This window comes from Hyla sarda, chromosome 3 (assembly GCF_029499605.1).
Source record: "Hyla sarda isolate aHylSar1 chromosome 3, aHylSar1.hap1, whole genome shotgun sequence".
NCBI classification, from domain to species: domain Eukaryota; kingdom Metazoa; phylum Chordata; class Amphibia; order Anura; family Hylidae; genus Hyla; species Hyla sarda.
In genome coordinates this window covers 348,525,481-348,545,569 of record NC_079191.1, presented here as the reverse complement: position 1 = coordinate 348,545,569, position 20,089 = coordinate 348,525,481, and the positions used below count along the sequence as shown (strand labels likewise).

Sequence of the window (20,089 nt, the reverse complement as noted above, 5' to 3'; positions counted from 1 at the left end):
AGGTGGAATACTGGATTTACAGAGTGAATTTGTAGAGTTCACAGAGCTTAAAAGGAATGGTGTCCAGGATATGAGGATGTGCTTAATGGATAGCGGTAGTCGTGCGGCAATTTTCCCACTCCTCTAGATAGAGGAGAGGGAAAATTGCCGCACGACTACCTCTATCCATTAACCACATCCTCATATCCTGGACACCATTCCTTTTAAGCTCTGTGAACTCTACAAATCCATTCTGTAAATCCACTCTGCAAATCCAGTATTCCACCTTGCCGCATCCTACTCACCTGGCTGACGTCACAGACGCCGAGAGGCTGCTTTTACTTCTGGAGCAGATCCATCTACCGCCAAGGCTGTCTTTTCATCTCCGGAGCAGTCCATCTATCTCCGTGACCAGCGACTTCTCCTAGGCTTGTGGCAACCGGGCCCATCGCTGCAGGGCATGCCAGCGCTGTATACAGCCTCTACAGCAGATACCATCTGTCTCTCGGACGTCCAGCCATACGGCTATATACCATGAACTGTTTCCATCTGCTGGAGCTGGAAAATATATGAGGTGTCCTTGATCATATTTTGAACTATACATTTACGGAGTGAAAAATTGAACTATGCCGGTTTACCAAATATCGGATTAGCGGATGATCCAACTTTATAGCGGCTGTTTGAGATTATTTTGTTCCATATTGTTTGAGATCATTTTGTATTCTATTATTTTATATTACCTCCCCACAAGGGCCCTGTGGAAGGAGTTTTTTTTTTTATTAATGCTATTCATCTTGCACACTAATTTTATAATAAATCTCTTTTTTTCATCATTAAAGTGAAGCACAGTTCCATTTCATTTTACATAATGTTATAATTATCATGTACCATTTTTGGTATTCGTCTAGAGGCTTCTGGTATCTACTTTTTATATCTAATTTACAAATCTGTTTAACTTTCTGGAGCCAGTTGATAGAAAAAATACGTCTTTGCCTGGATAACCCCTTTAATGAGATGGGAAACTCATTTAAGGCAGAGTTCACACTGATCTCACCAGAGGTCCACAGCAAAATACTTGTGTAACCTACAGATTTCACCCTTTCTACCTTGAAGGCTTAAAAATCTAAGACGAATCTACAATCCAATTGTCATGCTGTAAACACTTTTGTATGTTGCCAAGGATTAGGCAAAAGCTTTTACGTGGCCTCCAGCATATCTCTTAAAGGTTATCCTACTCCATAAGCCATCTTCATAATAGGGGCAACAAATGCGTAAATTTGTAAAATGCGTAAATTCAGCAAAGTTGTGCCTTCTAATGGACTGTCATTACACAAGCTCTTATTCACATTGATGCAACCTAAAAATCTGTTTAGTCATGTGATGAAATCTTTGTGTTATGGTGAAGGAGTTTTCAGGTATGTCATATAGACTTTTTCATCTTTAGATTGGCATGGACATGGGGATAGTAAATGCAGGAAACCTCCCCGTCTATGATGACATTGATAAAGAGTTACTGCATTTATGTGAAGATCTCATTTGGAATAAGGATCCTGAATCAACAGAGAAGCTTTTAAAATACGCACAGGTAAAAATTTTCAGTGTTCAGATCATATACATTAAAGGGTACTCCGCTGCTCAGTGTTTGGAACAAACTGTTCCGAATGCTGGAGCCGGTGCCGGGAGCATTGTGATGTTGTAGCACTGCCCCTCGTGACATCACACCCGCCCCCTCAATGCAAGTCTATGGGAGGGGGCGTGACAGATGTCACGCCCCCTCCCATAGACTTGCATTGAGGGGGTGGGGGTGTGACGTCACAAGCTCCAGGGTTCGGAACAGTTTGTTTCAAATGCTGAGCAGCGGAGTACCCTTTTAATATTGCACAATTAATTCTACTTTGCTTTATGTAAATTTTTCCCTGTTTAGACCACAGCTAAAGGTGGTAAAAAGGTGATTCAGACTGATGAGTGGAGGAGCGGGTCTGTGGAGGAGAGACTAGAGTATGCACTTGTCAAGGTAAATAAATGGAAAGTAGGGGGAATACAATGTGTTAGTCCTTAGCACAGCCTGCTGTCTGGTTCTGCAAGGGCTGTGTGATTCTTTGCTTTTGGATGCTCCTCGGATACTTTATTTCTATAGCTATCCTCCATAGTCTGATGTTAGTGGATATTGTTTTGATCTTTTTGACCCAAGTAAAGAGAACATGCCAGTTTTACCATAAAGTGCGCTTTGCAAGAACAAACCCCCCCCCCCTTCAAAAAAAGTAGCAAACTTCCTTTTTTTTTTTTCGATAATACCTACCCCCTCACAATTTTTTTTTTAACATTCTATGGTTAACCCCTTAAGGACCAAGCCCACTTTCACCTTAAAGGAGAACTCCAGAATATAAAAATTGTCCCCATACTGCCGGCAGTAAAAAAATAATGTACATACCTTCCTCCGCTCCCCCGGGGCCTCTGGTAACCGGCTCCGCTCTCCGTCGCTATCCTCTTCCTGGTTGTTGGTGGTCGGCAAGTCATACTGCCAATCACCGGCCTTAGTGAAGTCCCGACTCGGCCGGCGATAGGCTGGGCGGCAGTGTGACATTTTCGGCCTCGTCAGCAGGTGCCAGTGTAGTGAAGGATTTTGTGTCCTGAAGCGTTCTCACACTCCCGCTCAGCCTATCGCCGGCCGAGTTGGGACTTCACTGCGCCCGGTGATTGGTTGAAAGCAGTATGACTCGCCGACCACCGGCAACCAGGAAGTGGATCGCGGCGGAGACGGTTACCAGAGGCTCCAGGGGAGCGGAGGAAGGTATGTACATCTTTATTTTTTTACTGACGGCAGTATGGGGGACAATTTTTATATTCCGGAGTTCTCCTTTAACCCCTTAAGGACGCAGCCCTTTTTTCACCTTAAGGACTGAGCCCTTTTTCGCAATTCTGACCACCGTCGCTTTACAAATTAATAACTCAAACGCTTTTACCGAATATTCTGATTCTGAGATTGTTTTTTCGTGACATATTCTACTTTATTTTGGTGGTAAATTTTCGGCGTTACTTGCATCCTTTTTTGGTGAAAAATCCCCAAATTTCATGAAAATTTGGAAAATTTTACATTTTTCTAACTTTGAAGCTCTCTGCTTGCAAGGAAAATGGATATTCCAAATACATTTTATTTTTATTCACAAATACAATATGTCCACTTTATGTTGGCATCATAAAATGGACATATTTTTGCTTTTTGAAAAAAGCAGAGGGCTTCAAAGTAGAGCAGCAATTTTAAAAAATGTCATGAAAATTGCAAAATCTGAAGGGACAGATGTTACAGAACTATAACTTCCAGCATGCCTGGGCAGTCTAGGCATGCTGAGAGTTGTAGTTTGGCAACATCTGGAGGGCTACCGTTTGAGCACCACTGTAATAGTGGTCTCCAAACTGTGACCCTCCAGATGTTGCAAAACTACAACTCCCAGCATGCTCAGACAGCCTTTAGCTGTCTGGGCATGCTGGAAGTTGCAGTTTGGCAACCCACTGTCCTGCCCTGCCATTGGTCAGAATCAGTTCTGACCAATGGCAGGGGATATGAGGAGATCGCAGCACTGCGACCTCGCTCCTATCCCTCAGGATGATCAGGGCTGTCCCTGACAGCTCTGATCATCCCTATTTTCTGGGTGATCGGGACCAGAGACCCTATCAGCCCGGAATAGCAGAAAATCGCATGTCTGAATTGACATGCGATTTTCTACGATCGCCGACATGGGGGGGTCTCAGGACCCCCCTCAGCGATGTGCCGGGATGCCTGCTGAATGATTTCAGCAGGCATTCTGGTCCGGTCCCCAACCGGCTAGCGGCGGGGACCGGACTTCCCACGGGCGTATGCATACGCCCGGCGTCCTTTAAAAGGTTAAGGTCCAGGCCAATTTTTGTTTTTGCACTTTAGTTTTTGTCCTCCTCTCCTTCTAAAAATCATACCGCTTTCAATTTTGCACCTACAGACCCATATAAGGGCTTGTTTTTTGCGCCACCTATTGTACTTTGTAATGACCTCAATCATTTAATAACAATATCTACTGCAAAACCAAAAAATATATATTTGTGGGATGAAATTGAAAACAAAAAAAAACATTTTGTAACTTTTGGGGGCTTCCGTTTCTACACAGTGCAATTTTCGGTAAAAATGGAACCTTATCTTTATTCTGTAGGTCCATATGGTTACAAGGATACCCAATTTATGTAGGTTTTATTTTATTTAACTACTTGAAAAAAATCCATACTACATGCACCAAAATTTGTAGGTTTAAAATTGGGATCTTCTGACCCCTATAACTTTTTTAGTTTTCCGAATATGGGGCTATATGATGGTCTGTAGTTTTTATTGGTACCGTTTTTGTTTTGATGGGACTTTTTGATCGCATTTTATTAATATTTTTATGGTATATAAAGTGACCAAAAATGCACAGTTTTGGACTTTGGTATATTTTTACGTGTACACCATCGACTGTGTGGTTTAGCTAACCTTATATTTTAATAGTTCGGACATTTACTCTTGCGGCGGTACCACATATGATTATTTTTTATTACATTATTTTATTTTAAAAAATTGTAAAAGGTGGATGATTTTAACTTTGAATAGGAAAGGTGTTAATTCACTTTTATTAACTTTTTTAATTTTTTTACTTTTAGCCCCACAAGGAGCTAAAACATGCAATCTTCTGATAGCATATACTGTTCAATGCTATGCCATAGCATATCATTGATAGTGTAACCTGCGCTCTGCTGCTCTAGCCTGCTGCACAGACATCGCCGATCGGACAACGGAGAGGCAGATGAGGACCCTCTCGTCCTCCGTTAAGCTGATCGGGATATCGCAATTATGTTGCGATAGCACCGATCAGCCGTGGTCCTGGCTGTCCGTAGCAACCGGGACCCACAGGGTTTAACCCATTTCCCCGCTGGTGAGAATGGTTTAAACCCATTTAACGGGACCAGGGCGTACAGGTACACCCTTGGTCCTTAAGTACCAGGGTCCGAGGGTGTAGCTGTGCGCCCTTGGTCCTGGACGGGTTAAAAGAGTAGTATCGGTGCCCGGGCTGCAAAAGAAACAAACAAAACAAACATTTACTCTCCTTCCTCCATTCCCCCATTGCGCCGCTATAGCTCTTATGTCCTCGGGTTTGGTCTTCTGCCTTCTTCCGTGTGCACAGATTGTCACACTGCAGTCAGCGTATCGCCGGCTGCAGCGATGTGGCTGTGCAATGGGGGAACGGAGGAAGGTGAGTTAGTTTGTTTTGTTTTCTGCAGCCCAGACACAATAGGGTAAAGAAAAATGTCACTATACTACTCCTTTAAATGAAAGGTGTCATTACAAAGTGCATTTGATTACGCAGAAAACAAGCCCTCATGGGTCTATGGATGGAAAAATAAAAGGAGGGAATACGCAAATCCAAAAATTTAACGGCTGTGTCCCCACATATCATACCAACCTCCTGTGATCAAAATCTTATAACCTATCCTGTGGATGTAGGAATATGATTCTTTGAAGCTGGATGACCCATTTAACCCCTTAAGGACCAAGCCCATTTTGACCTTAGGGACCAGGCCAATTTTATTTTAGCATTTTTTGTTTTTTCCTCCTTGCATTCTAAAAATCCTAACTTTTATATTTTCATCTGAAAGTATGAGGCCTTGTTTTTTGTGTGACCAGTTGTCCTTTGTATTGACATCACTCATTTTACCATAAAATGTATGGCGCAACCAGAAAAATACTATTTGTGTAGGGAAATAAAAAAGAAAACCAGAATTTAGCAAATTTTGGAAGGTTTTGTTTTCACGTCGTACAATTTACGGTAAAAATTACATGTTTTCTTTATCCTGTGGGTCAATATGATTAAAATGACACCCATGATTACATACTTTTTCTATTGTTGTTGCGCTTAAAATAAAATCGCAAACTTTTTAACCAAATAAGTACGTTTAAAATCCCTCTATTATGACGACCTATAACTTTTTTCAATTTTCCGTATAAGCGGCGGTATGAGGGCTAATTTTTTGCGCCATGTTCTGCACTTTTTTTTGATAAATTTTCTTATCTTTTTTAATAAAATGTGACAAAAAAGCAGCAATTTTGGCCTTTTTTCTTTTTTAACATTCACGCCGTTCACCTTACGGGATCATTAACATTACATTTTTATAGTTGTTTATATGTTTATTTATTTATTTATTTATTTATTTTACACTTTTTGGGGGGTATAAAGTGGGAAAAGGGACATTTTACATTTTTAGTGGGGGAGGGGATGTTGTTTTACACTTTAATAGTCCCCATAGGGGACTATATATAGCAATCATTTGATTGCTAATACTGTTCAGTGCTATGTATAGGGCATAGCACTGATCAGTGTTATCGGCTATCGTGTGGTCTGCTCGATCTGAGATAAGAGCAGAAGAAGCTGGGAAGGCGATGGCGGCAGGTGAGGGGACCTCTGTCCGCCATGTTAGCTGATCTGATCCCCGCAGCCATGCCACAGGCGATCAGCATTAAATGTAGCCCCACTGCCGCATATGGCGTGATCTGTATTGATTACAGCATCTGAGGGGTTAATGGCAGACATCCGTGTGATCGCGTATGTCGACCATTACCGGCGGGTCCCCGGCTGCTGTCAGCAGCCGGGACCTGCCGCACATGACCCGATCATCGCTCCGGTTCTCGCGATCATGTACAGGACATAAATGTACATCCTGGTGTGCGAAGTACCTCCACACCAGGACGTACATTTATGTCCGTGGTCGTTAAGGGGTTAATAAGCTCTGGTTAAATTGGTTGCTATGGACAAAACCAGACATTGTTTGTTTTAGGCAGATTGGCAAAGACTGCTCTTATCAGCTCCTGTGGATCAATAAATTTGGGCCAAAAAAATCAACCCTTTAAATTCTTATTCAATCATAATAAAATTCTGTTATACCTGCTGTCAAGTAATACTTGTGCGTTCATTCGGATTTTTGTTCAGGGCATTGAAAAATATGTCATTGAAGATACCGAAGAGGCGAGAGCAAATAAAGAAAAATATCGGAGACCTCTCCATATTATTGAAGGGCCTCTCATGAATGGCATGAAAGTTGTTGGAGAACTGTTTGGTGCTGGAAAGATGTTCTTACCACAGGTATCGGAGAAAAATGAAAAATAAACTATTGTACCGAATGTGACTGTCTGAGCTGCCTTTACACTTAAGGCTATGTTCACACAGAGGATTTCTCTCCGTATTTCTAACCAAAATCAGGTGTGGAAGGTAACACAGTGAAAGAACTATAGTGGAAATACCTGCACCGTTTCCACTCCTGTATTGTCAAAAATACTGACAAAATACTGTGTGGGACCATAGCCTTAGATAGAAACTGACTGAGATGAATTCGAAACTGGGTTTTTGCTTTGTTGGATATTTCTAAATTTACATTTTGATTGGCTCATTTTCTAAGAGGTATTCAGAGCATTACATTGGTCCCCTAACATTAGGAATTTTTATGAGGTTTGAGGGTGTCTGACAGCAGAAAGAAGACTCCTGTAGTAATATATGTTCATGCGGGCGTGTCTGGCACGCCATCTCGGCCTCGCTCTTGTATATGTGGCTGTACTTGCAGTATCAGAAAGAGCCACGCGGACTTAAATGATGCTGTATTACTACTCCAGCAACCAATAGACAGCTCTTTCTGCTCCTTTTGACATTCTGGCTTAGTTACGAGTGTTACCTGTTTTATTTAAATGATTTCTCTTTAAGGTGATAAAGTCCGCTCGAGTTATGAAGAAGTCTGTAGGACATCTAATTCCTTTCATGGAGAAAGAGAGAGAGGAAATGAAAGCTATAGATGGAAATACAGATGACGACGTAAGGTTTTATTTATTATTATTATTATTATTTTTTAACACAACCAGTAGGCAAGAACAAGTAGCAGAATTTTTGTCTGTTGTCAGATTGCATTACGCTTCTTTGTCTTGGTTTTATATGTATCCATTCCTTTTAAAGAATATCTGTCAGCTGTGTTTGCTGCTCAGAGCTGCACACACTGTTGTCTAGCTGTTATGGTATAAAAGCAAATTTTGGCTTTCCATGAGCTGATGGTGGCAGCAAAACCTGTTAAAGGGGTATTCCGGCTTTATACATCTTATCCCCTATCCAAAGGATAGGGGATAAGATGTATGATTGCAGGGGTCATGCCACTGGGGACCACTGTGATCTCTGTGCAGCCCCCGGCATTCTTGACGACACGGCCACGCCCCCTAGTGACGTTGCGCCACGCCCCTCCATTCATGTCTATGTCATACGTTTTATCCCCTATCCTTTTGATAGGGAATAAGATGTATAAAGCCGGAATACCCCTTTAAATCAGCCAAATGTCAAGCTTAGCATGTCTGCTTTCTCACCCCCACCTTCTAGTTTCTATTTGATTGTTGTATAGGGCCCTTTACGTCAATGAATAGTAGCTGGGAAGTAAGGGTGAGTGATGTAAAAATATGTATATATTCATATACTGTGTTGGCATGTGATTGATTTATTTTAATATTTTTAGGATCCATACCAAGGAACCATTGTAATAGCTACAGTTAAAGGAGATGTACATGACATTGGCAAGAATATCGTTGGTGTGGTGCTTGGCTGCAATAATTTCAGGTATGTGATCATAGGAAAGTTCAAGATCAATACAGTGTGTGTGAAATTATACGTATTTCTTCTAAGAGATTTATTAATGGACACTTTAGCCACTAGAAATGATGTTGTTTCCTCTGATGCAAAAATTAGAAATACTATCCTACAGTAGTTGCACATGAGGTCAGTGAAGTTGGTAGCAGGGACAAGGCTATGACATGTTCTCATTCATTTTAGTAGTGCAGCCAGCAATCCATAGCTGGTGCTGTTGTATGTTATCAAATTCAAATATGACAGAATAAAAGTAAAATCACAATGTTAATGGAAAGTTTAGCTTTTAGAATTGCGCACGTATTGTGAATGTGACGTTATTTTTGCACATGGGTTTCAGGGTTATCGACCTTGGTGTCATGACTCCATGTGATAAAATTCTGCGTGCAGCCATTGAAAACAAAGCAGGTAAGTAAACATTTTCATAAATTATCATTATTATTTTTTTTTTCACTCCCTTAGTTTACCTGACTTATTATTCCCTTCTGGACATCTGATTTACATATATATGTCATAATGTTTGTTAGAGAGTATGCAGCAGGTTCAAAGGCTAAGCTTGCTCTATAGAGGGTTAGTGCTTCCATCATCCGTCCCCCCTCCTATGATGGCAAGGAAGTACTCGGAGAGATGTCAAAGTGCAGTACAAAAGAATTGCATTGCATTTTAAAAGTGTTCACTTGTTCCTATGGGGCTAACATTATACGTAAAAAACTTATAGGGGTACTCCGTTGCAAAACATTTTATTCCCTATCCACAGGATAGGGGTTAAGTGTCAGATTGTGGAGGGTCCGACTGCTGGGAACCCCCCCCCCCCCGTGATCTCCTGCCCGGCGCTCTGGCTCCTTCCATGTTTGGAACGATTTAATACATTTGCCGCACGTACACATTGCCACCACACAAAAATAAAAGACAGAAAAAGAGTTCATCCACACCAACATAGATTAATTCTCTTAATTGACCGTTGGACCAAAAAATTGGATTAAGTTAGAGATTTACTTAAAAGGGGTACTCCGCTGCTCAGCGTTTGGAACAAACTGTTCCGAAAGCTGGAGCCGGCGCCGGGAGCTCGTGACGTCATAGCCCCACCCCCTCATGACATCTCACCCCGCCCCCTCAATGCAAGTCTATGGGAGGGGGCGTGACGGATGTCACACCCCCTCCCATAGACTTGCATTGAGGGGTCAGGGCTATGACGTCACGAGCTCCCGGCTCCACCGTTCGAAACAGTTTGTTCCAAATGCTGAGCAGCAGAGTACCCCTTTAAGCCATCGATGTATACCAGATTTTTTTAAACTTTTAATGTACTACATACTGGGACATACTATTGTATCTTCTGTCTCTAAGAAAATTAGGTTTTCAGAACTGACATGTTTCCTTCCCCTTATGTTAGCAGCGACCAGTCAGGTTATCTCCACCATAACACAACAGGAATTAGTATGAATTTTTAGCAGGTGTAGAGATGACTGATGACTTGTGTGACCGGCTTTACCTTTAAGTCACTAGTGGGGCCCTGACTCGTGCTTTGTCTGCTGTAGATATCATAGGTCTGTCTGGCCTTATCACCCCTTCTCTGGATGAAATGATCTTTGTTGCTAAAGAAATGGAGCGTCTCTCGATAAAGCTTCCATTACTGATTGGGGGAGCCACTACTTCTCGGTATGTATGTAGATGTATTTGACTTCTAGCGGGTGATATAACACCTTCTTGGGTCTAGAATGCGACGGACGTGTAGAAACTGTGCATCTGTATCGGTCTGTGCTGTGTAATGAGCGATCTCTCTATGTATCTAGTCTGTTTGAACTATAAGCTTTTATTTCTATATACATTCCAGTTACTGATGGAAAGAACTGTGCTTCATGTGTATTTCTTTCCTTTTGCAGGACACACACTGCTGTGAAAATAGCCCCTCGTTACAGTGCCCCAGTAATCCATTGTTTGGATGCTTCCCAAAGTGTTGTGGTTGTAAGTTCCTTATTTTACGTATAGTGAGATTACCTATATATAGACATAGAAGCATTGCCTCTGTTTTCTTTTTACTTTTAGTTCTCTTTTGTTTTTGGCCCTAATATATGCCATTGTTACTTCTTTCAGTTTAAAAGTGTTAAAGGGTAGCTCCCACCATCCTATTTTTTTTTTGCTAGCCCGTTCCCCCCCCGCTATGGCACTAGCCCGTTTATAGTAGTTGGAGCTTTGCTCTTCAAATACAAAACTCAAAATAACTTGCAAAGACATAAAGATAATATTTTTACCCATAGTTACTACTGGGGAACATACAACATACTGTTTATACATTAAACATAATGTGGTTTTCCTGTCTTTACATTTATTGCATTTCTATAGAATATTCTGTAAAGGTCTGACAGATATAGGTCCCAGCACAGGGAACTACACCTCTAGGTAGAACTGATCCTCTCAGATACTGCCTGGCCTGAATGCTGTGGGTGGAGGTGGTTTGGATTATGAAAACTGCTGAACAGACTATTCTATGGTATTTCTGTAACTTCCATAAAAGTAAATGGAAAATGTCTAGTTCATGGCGCTACAGTGTGTACAGTGAGTAACAGAAACAGCTCAAACGTCTTTAGACATCAGGAAAGTGTGCCTATACGGTAGTTGTTTAATCCCACAAGAAACCTCACTTATGGAAAAAGAACATACCAAAATCAATTAAAAAGTTAATCTTTATTGACAGCCAATTTAAATCAAAATCAGTGACCCCACAAAAAGCCCATAAAAAACATACATCACAAGACATTTAAAATACATAGGAGGGGAAACGGGAGTGACCAGCCAATTCATGGTTCAGGACCTCAATTCGAGATATCTATGATATCTCTTCACTAATGAAGATAATTAAGTATGAAGATATAGTGATATTACACAATTTTACAGCATTCAAGTGTGGGGATATGAAAATATTGCACAATAATTCATTGAATCTAAACAGTATACAAGTATCAGAATATGGCAGTATTGCACACCGTTACACCTTTAGGATGTGCATATGGCAATATAGCACACTATTGCATTGATCAAAAATTAGTCTATAATGTAGGTCAGTATGTAGGCTCGAAGTGGGGGAGCTGCAATGTCATATTTTCAAGGTAGTGAATCTATCTTGACATGTCCCCCAATCCAGAGCCACCATATAAAACAAAATATGAAACGCATATCCCCATAGTAAACATGTACTTACAAGTGCTAGATAGCTGGACGGTCACTTGTCGCTAACCTGCTTTATCCAGGAGCGGAAGGGGTGCGAAAATGACTATTTATAGCCCCCTAAAGATGATTACTTACTGGCACATGTGGCGCGAACTATCAGGTGCTCCGTGCACATCCACCGAAAGCGACCACCGGCGGAGGTGTGCAAATGCGGCATCTCTCAACTGATCAGAACAGCCCCCCCCCCCCCCCCTGGAGTGCACCTCACCGTGGCAGACATCTTATCTGTCGGCAATTCTGCTGGCAAAGGCATGGGATAGTGAGATGATAATGCATATGCAATTTCACGTTCCAAGTTATTGTGGAATTAGTGTCTGCAATTCTCTATCTTGAGTAAGCATTGGCCAAAAATTTCTCAACCACATTTCTCATATCTTGCCATCTTGTGTGAAAGTTTGTTATCAATCATATCTGCCCATCGTCATTCATTAGGGGAGATTTATCAAAGGATTTAGACTGGTTTTTCTCGTCTACACTTGTCGCACAAAGTCGCAGTCTAAATATGTGCGACTATTCTGCGACTTTTGCTTTAGAGGATTTTTAGAACATGATGCATTCTAGTCTATTTTAGACGAAAAAATGCATTGGTGCTGAATGTATCAAAAGCGACTTTTCGGCGACAAGTCACATCGGCTGAATGTACGCCAAAATGTCAGACCATGCTGGAGCAGGTTTAAATACTGTCTAAAGCATAGATCTCAAAGTCTGTGCACAGAATTAATCAAGAGCCGTGTGACTTTTGATAAATTAGGCGCACAATAGACCAGCTGTAACCCTCTGTAGTTTGGTCTATATTGATGCAGGAAATAGACAGCTTTGATAAATCTCCCCCATTGTCTTTCTTGAATCAAATAATCTGTCTATTCAATGCCTTTGCCTTGGTATATCCCGTTGAGATATCTCTTGGTCGGTACCCCCTCTGTAAAAAACGCTGTTCCTACTGAAATGATTGTTGATCATACTCACTCTCTTGATCACAATTTCTTCTTGTCCTGACAAATTGGCCATATGGTATTGCCCGAATTGTGTGGGATGGATGGGATGGTTTCGCATGGAGTAAAGCATTAACACAAAAATCCTGATTCATCCGTGAATATCCTGATATCCAGGAAGTCAGCTGAGTCCCTTTTGATGTTTAAGTTTAGATCCAAAATAAAAGTTTCAAGAGTATTATGTGAGCCTTGCCAAATAAACAAGATGTCATCGATAAATCTCATCCATGAAATGATCTGGACATCTTCCATACATTCATAAGTTAAAACAATTCTTTGTTCCCAATATCAAAGAAATAGATTTGCATATGACGGGGCGCATGTCGCCCTCCATGGCCACTCCCCTTGTCTGAAGAAAATAACTGTCTTTGAACAAAAATAAATTATGGTGAAGAACAAACTTCAGTAAGTGTAACAATAGATTGGGGAGGCTGGGATCCAAGCCTCTCATTTGTAAGAAGTTTCGGCTGACATTCAGGCCCTGATTGGGATCAATGCACGTATAAAGCGACTCAACGTCACATGATATTAAGTACATGTCTTTCTCCAGCATAACTCCATCTAATCTTTGAAGAACATCCCCGTAATCTTTAATGTATGATGGCAGGTCACTAACACATGGCCGCAGGTAAAAGTTGAGGAATTTGTACACCAGTTCACACAACCCACCCCTTCCTGACACAATCGGGCGTCCAGGCGGGTCTACCAAGTTTTTATGTATCTTTGGGGGTAGATACAATGTTGGTATCACCGGTTACTCCACCATAAGTCCTTCCAAGATCTTTTTTGGGATTATTCCCTGCTGAAATGCCTGCTGTAGAATCCCAAATAATGAATCTTGAAATTTGGTCAGGGGGTTGGAGGACAACGGTTTATAGCAATTCGAATCATTCAGTTGGCTGAAAGACTCCCCTTCATACTTCTCTACTGGCCAAATAACAACATTACCGCCTTTGTCGGCAGGTTTGTGTACCACATCCTTCATTTTCTTTAGTTCCCATAGTGCTCTCCTCTGTTCTTTGGTTAAGTTGTCAAATTTCCTATCCAAGGGAATTTTTTCAAATTCCTCCATAACTAGTCTCACAAACATATCAACGGATATGTGTGCATATGGTTATGTAGAAACAGTTCTAAAAGTCTTTGAATATGTATTTGCATGGAAATCATTCAGATAGTAGAGCGGAAAGCTGGTTGTGAACTGTATTTACATAGAAAAGGTTTATTACTCTCTGCTTGACTGCTGAATACATTGGCCCTTGATTCTTCACTGAACCAGGATGACTGGGTAAAATGCAGAAGCTGGGTGTTGGCATCATATCAGCACTGTAAGGGTATATTCACACTACCGAATCTCTAGCCGAAGATTCGGGGTTGGAGATTCCATCTGTGTCCACCTAGGAAATCCAATACTAGGACCGTCTGGACCTGTGCTGTCGCTATTGACAGAATATTAATTTCTTTCCGCAGGCCTATTTCCATTAATGAAATTTAAGTTAAAATGCCCACCGCCCCCCCAATGAATTTATAGGGACAAAGTTGAACAGCCGGTTCACCCGCACTGAACCCAACACCCAGAGTTATGGTGTTGGTTAAATAGTGCAAAATTAAAAGGAGGCATAACCTACCTGGACCTGCAGTCCGGTTCCGGAGATAAACCCTGTTATTAGCCGGCATTGCTAATATGTCAATTGCCAGTTTTACACAATGAAGGCGGCACCAGGCAGGGATTCTAGGTATGCCAAGTCCTGCTTCCGTTGTGATAAAAACTGGTCTGCTGAACCAGTCCACTGATTCGGGTGAGTTATAACTCTTTTTAATCTGGTTTACTCACACTATAACCCTGTATATTGGGTTAAGTATGGTTGAACTGGCTGTCAGATTCGCTTTAAGGACATTAGGAACGATCTGAGGATCTGGTCTGGCCTAAAAGTTTTCTGGCAGTTTTTTGCAGTGCCTTTTGTATTGCCTTTCAAAATTAAGTGTCAGATTTGACTTAGCTAGCGTAGATCCATAACTCCCCAGAGGGTCTATATTGAAGCTGACTCCCTCCCCTCCTACCCTATTAATTTGGCCACATGGGTTCTCTCAAAATGAATACCAACTGTTCTCTCCCTGTCTTTTGTACTCGCTGCAATAATGGGATAGTCTCAGAGCCTACATTCCTTCCTGGTTTGACATTTTCTGCACTTGTCTGGTAATAATGGTTTCTTGTGAATTGTTGATTGTATGGACAGACAGGGGACTCAGTCCCTTTCTCATTTTAGGACTTTTATAGCCCTCAAGATTCAAAACATATTTGATACCAACAAATAGCTCTTTTAATAATAGCCTCAAGCAGAACAGCAATGACATTACATGTAAATTGCGCTTTGAATGGTAGAGGCTTCATCTTAGCAATTTATGGGGAACTCATGGTTTTCCCTGAGAGGCTTATGTATATGATTAACCAGGATCTAGGGAAAACCTTTGAGCTGTCCGAATAAGCTATGATGACGCTTATGATAGTAAAGCTTTCTATTAAGGTTTCCTTATTGGAAAGGTGCTTCTCAGATGGCGTCTGGTTCCTGACAGACTGGTGAGGATCTTTTCTTCTTTTTTTGCCGATTTTCTTCAGAAAATGTCATCTTAGAGGCACAATGTCCCATGTCGGGTGGAAATGTCCACGTGTTCACAGATTCTATTGGAGTTGGTTAAATGGGCACTGCCACTTTATTGTAACATATTGTAGAAACATGTCAAAAGTTTTGGTCAGTCCGGGTGTTAAGTTCCAAACCATTCTCTATAATGAAAGTGTGTCATTGAGGCAAACTTACAATGTAAGTCTATAGGATTGTCTCGGTCAGCGAAAGCTATTCTCCCTACCAATTCTAGTGACCAGTAGGGGTCTAAACACTTAGACCCTGACTGATTAAAACTTATGTCTTGTCTCTAGGACATCTAAAAAGCTTTTAAGCGCGACAGATACATTTAAAGAATAATCTTAAAGGGGTACTCTGACGGAAAACATCTTATACCCTATCCAAAAGTATAGGGGATAAGATGTCTAATTCTGATGCGAATCCCACTGCTGTACCCCAGTCATCCAGTGCACAGAGCAAACTCTGCTCTGTGCCGGATGACTGTCGACACCAGCCGCCACGACCCTTCTCCATTCATGTCTTTGTGAGGGAGCGTGGCTTGACATCGTGGAAACAGAAGCTCCAAGCTTCCGTGTTCCAAACGCCACTGCGGGGGACCCCTGTGATCAAACATCTTAACCCCTGTCCTTTGGGTAGGGGATAAGATGTTTTCCGGCAGAGTACCCCTGTAATTAGATTTGGGCCTATGGTTGACCAGTGGTCTTTGGATGATCGGACACTTATCTTCCTGCCCTGGAGTATTGTTTCCCTTTTTAACCACATTAGGTGGGTCTGATCTGTCCTTCGTCCCTTAATTATCAGCCCACACATTTAACAACATTGTGCTGTTTATTGCTGGCATTGTATGACTTTTATTTGGCAACATGACATGCTTTGCTTACTCTGACATAACTATACATATAGTCAAAATAGGGATTCAAAATGATATTGTCATGGTACCGTATGTAACTGAGCCTACTATAACGTGTGTGTAAACATACATCAGTGTTCCCCTGCTGTATTCATTCCTAGTAATTTAGTAATAGTTAATTAATTTGTCCCTATAACCCATCTACTATTGGCAAATCTCTATTAGTAAGACGTGTAGCACAGTGTCAAGCACTTGGCTAGCTTCAGTGCAGAAATCTTTACCTGATCTTTGTGCCAGAAAATTCAAGAGAATTGTTAATGTGTCAACATATTTTATTAGTGTTCCCAGCTGCTGGATGAGAATTCCAAGAATGACTTAATAGAAGAAATAGCAGAAGAGTATGAAGACCTTCGCCAAGATCACTATGACTCTTTGAAGGTAAGCCTGCTAGACATAGGCACTGTGATATGTACAATAGTGAGCATTGCTGTTATCTGTGCTTTTTCTGCAGCATCTACAGTGACCCCCCAACCTACGACGGCCCCGACATACGATAATTTCAACATGCGATGGCCTCTCAGAGGACATTGCATGTTGAAGGCAGCATCAACATACGATGCTTTTGTATGTCGGGCCATCGCATAAACTGCAATCCGGCAGCGCAGACTGCTTCAGCTGCCACTGGATAGCTGTTTACGGTGCCCTGTGTGGTCCGCTGATGATCACTTACCTGTCCTCGGGGCTCTGGCGCGTCCTCTTCAGGATCCCCTGCATCGTCGGCGCTCTCCATCATCGTCATCACGTCGCTGCGCACGCTGTCCCGTCATCCAAAAGGAGCGGCGTGCGTAACGACGTGATGGTGGCGACGGAGAGCGAGGATGCCGGGGAAGCAGAGGCCTTGCCGGAGCATCGGGGCACCCCGGGGACGCGGCGACAGTGATGGAAGGAGACATCCAGGGCAGCGGTGACGGTCCGTAGCGGCGGGGACACGTGAGTATAACCTCCAATACCAGTGGTCTTCAACCTGCAGACCTCCAGATGTTGCAAAACTACAACTCCCAGCATGCCCGGACAGCCGTTGGCTGTCCGGGCATGCTGGGTGTTGTAGTTTTGCAAGATCTAGAGGTCCGCAGGTTGTAGACCACTGTCCTATACTTTACATTGCACGGATCCCTCAACATACGATGGTTTCAACAAACGATGGTCCATTTGGAACGGAATACCGTCGTATGTTGAGAGACCACTGTATTTTAGATTATCGCACCCATAGAGCTGTGACTAGGACAATATAGAAGCACAATATGCCATAAATGTTCTGTTGTAAATAGATAATTTAGTCTCTGATACCAGATATAAAAATATAGTTGCCAAGTCTGCCAATTCGTAGATAATAGAATCAACTATATTCTGTAAATTAATATTTACCATGTTTTAGGAAAGAAGATATCTGTCTCTACAGCAAGCAAGAGATAAAGGCTTCCATATTGACTGGCTTCCTCATCTAATTCCAGGTGAGATTGCTAAATTGAATACTTCTAATAATATTTGTTAATTTTGTTTTTTATCTCAGGTGTCCCGATATGTCCTTTTTTTTTTTTACAGTTCTGGAAATATGTAACAGCTCCCATACATACTAAATGTGTCTCAGGATGGGCTGATAATCTAATGTATTTAGGAAACTCCTGATCCGTCCCCACATATGAAGATGCAGGAGAGATGGATCATGCATGTTTGTTTGTTTTTGTTTTTTTTATAAATATTTTTTCAAGTTTCAACATTTACATAACAAGACAAACAAGCACAAAAGCCATACAAAACCCTCCTCCCCCTAGCCTGGCACAACGCTACCTTTCTTATTCATATTGCTCCACTCTTCCATAATTCCCATAGTTTACAAATATTACTCCTCAAATCTTTTCACTTTTCCCACAAGTGTAATCCATTCTCTTCTTCCTGGTGCTACAGGTGTAATCCAATTTCTCAAAATATTGATTTTCGCCAAACATAATAACTTCAGGATTAATTCTTTATATACCCCATTTCCTATATTTAGACCCATTATCGCTGTCTTAATTTCATACGGAATCCTAACCTTATAATCCAAATCTATTTTCTTATAAACCTCTCACCCAAATTCTTGGATTTTTTTTTATTTTTTGGCAGTTCCAAAGCATATGTTTCACTCCTGCATCTTCATTACATTTAGGGCAACTTGAGTTTGTCCTAACCCCCATCCTTTTTAACCTAACTGGCGTGTAGTACAAAAGATGAAGGATTTTAAATTGGGGAATTAATTTTGATAGACCATATTCCATTCCTCCTCTTCCAACTCACCGATGTCCCTATTCCAGCCTTTCTTACTTTTAAAGACTTGAATCGCCTGTCTCTTTACCACTTAATTTATATATTTTACCCAAACTCTTTTTCCCTCCTTGCTGACCTAGCAAAAATTCTATAACCTTGTGATTTTCTATTTTCAGTCTCTTTCTCATTACCTTTCTCCTTCCTAAGTGCATTCCATGCATGCTAATATTTAAATGCCCAATCATTTTATTCCTCAGAGAGAGAGAGAGACACCAGAGGAGTCTGACAGAGGCCAACCCAATCTCCATTTAGAATGCCTGAACAATTGGCCTATTACACAGCCCGACACTCTGTAAACAAGGGCAATTCTTGTAGACTGGTGCTTGTTTACTGAATCTATTACAAGGTTCAACCATAATGCTGGGAGGGTCGCACCAATGATTGCTGGATCGTTTGTGCGGCCATTTATTTCTATAAATAATCGTTCACACACATACATACACACACACACACACACACACACACACTATATAAATATATATATATATATATATATATATATATATATATATATAGTGCACCTAAATTTCTGTATTGTATTATTCTAATTGTTACACATCCACACCGTCTATCTGGTGTATGATTCTATTGTGGCACTTGTAGTCCGCTGCAGGCATCCTCCATTGTATGCATTTTTATGCTGGGGATCGCCCCTAGCAACGGACTACAAGGGCAGGATCTGCTCCCCCAGTATAAATGCACAACCGCTTTTGGGGTTGAGCACCTCCAGCCATTTGAGACCACGTTTTTTTTTATATATATATATATATATATATATATATATATATATATATATATAAAAACGTGGTCTCAAATGGCTGGAGGTGCTCAACCCCAAAAGCGGTTGTGCATTTATACTGGGGGAGCAGATCCTGCCCTTGTAGTCCGTTGCTAGGGGCGATCCCCAGCATAAAAATGCATACAATGGAGGATGCCTGCAGCGGACTACAAGTGCCACAATAGAATCATACACCAGATAGACGGTGTGGATGTGTAACAATTAGAATAATACAATACAGAAATTTAGGTGCACTACTGTGGTAGATGTAAACAATGACATTGGCTATCCCTCAACACTGATGTTAAAATTGAGACATTCGCCAGTGTATCCTTATATTAAGGACACACCAGAGCCCGCACACCAATGCCAAGGTTTCTCAAAATGGCGCGGGACCTACGCTAATCCTACCTGTGCGTGATAAGCAAAACAGGGGCCAGTGGGCAATTACAGCAGCATTCGGTCGACTCCCAACTTCCTCCCAGATACCCTCCAGCGTGACTGAGCACACATACAATGGGAGGAGGGAGGCAAGCTGTAAGCCCCACCTGAGTTGGCTAATATGGGTGCCTGGCCTCACAGGTGCTACCTTAATG

At 41.6% G+C, this 20,089-nt stretch overlaps 1 protein-coding gene across 1 annotated transcript in view; it reads left to right on the top strand.

Annotated features, from left to right (window-relative positions):
- The window catches only part of MTR (5-methyltetrahydrofolate-homocysteine methyltransferase), a 110,007-nt gene that overhangs the window by 63,247 nt on the left and 26,671 nt on the right, over window positions 1–20,089 (top strand). Inside the window, exons 18-27 of the mRNA XM_056567527.1 lie at window positions 1,424–1,564; window positions 1,904–1,993; window positions 6,963–7,115; window positions 7,728–7,835; window positions 8,518–8,618; window positions 8,986–9,053; window positions 10,181–10,301; window positions 10,526–10,607; window positions 16,691–16,789; window positions 17,787–17,862. Coding sequence (XP_056423502.1) covers window positions 1,424–1,564; window positions 1,904–1,993; window positions 6,963–7,115; window positions 7,728–7,835; window positions 8,518–8,618; window positions 8,986–9,053; window positions 10,181–10,301; window positions 10,526–10,607; window positions 16,691–16,789; window positions 17,787–17,862 — 1,039 coding nt within the window. The remainder of the gene's footprint in view (window positions 1–1,423; window positions 1,565–1,903; window positions 1,994–6,962; window positions 7,116–7,727; window positions 7,836–8,517; window positions 8,619–8,985; window positions 9,054–10,180; window positions 10,302–10,525; window positions 10,608–16,690; window positions 16,790–17,786; window positions 17,863–20,089) is intronic.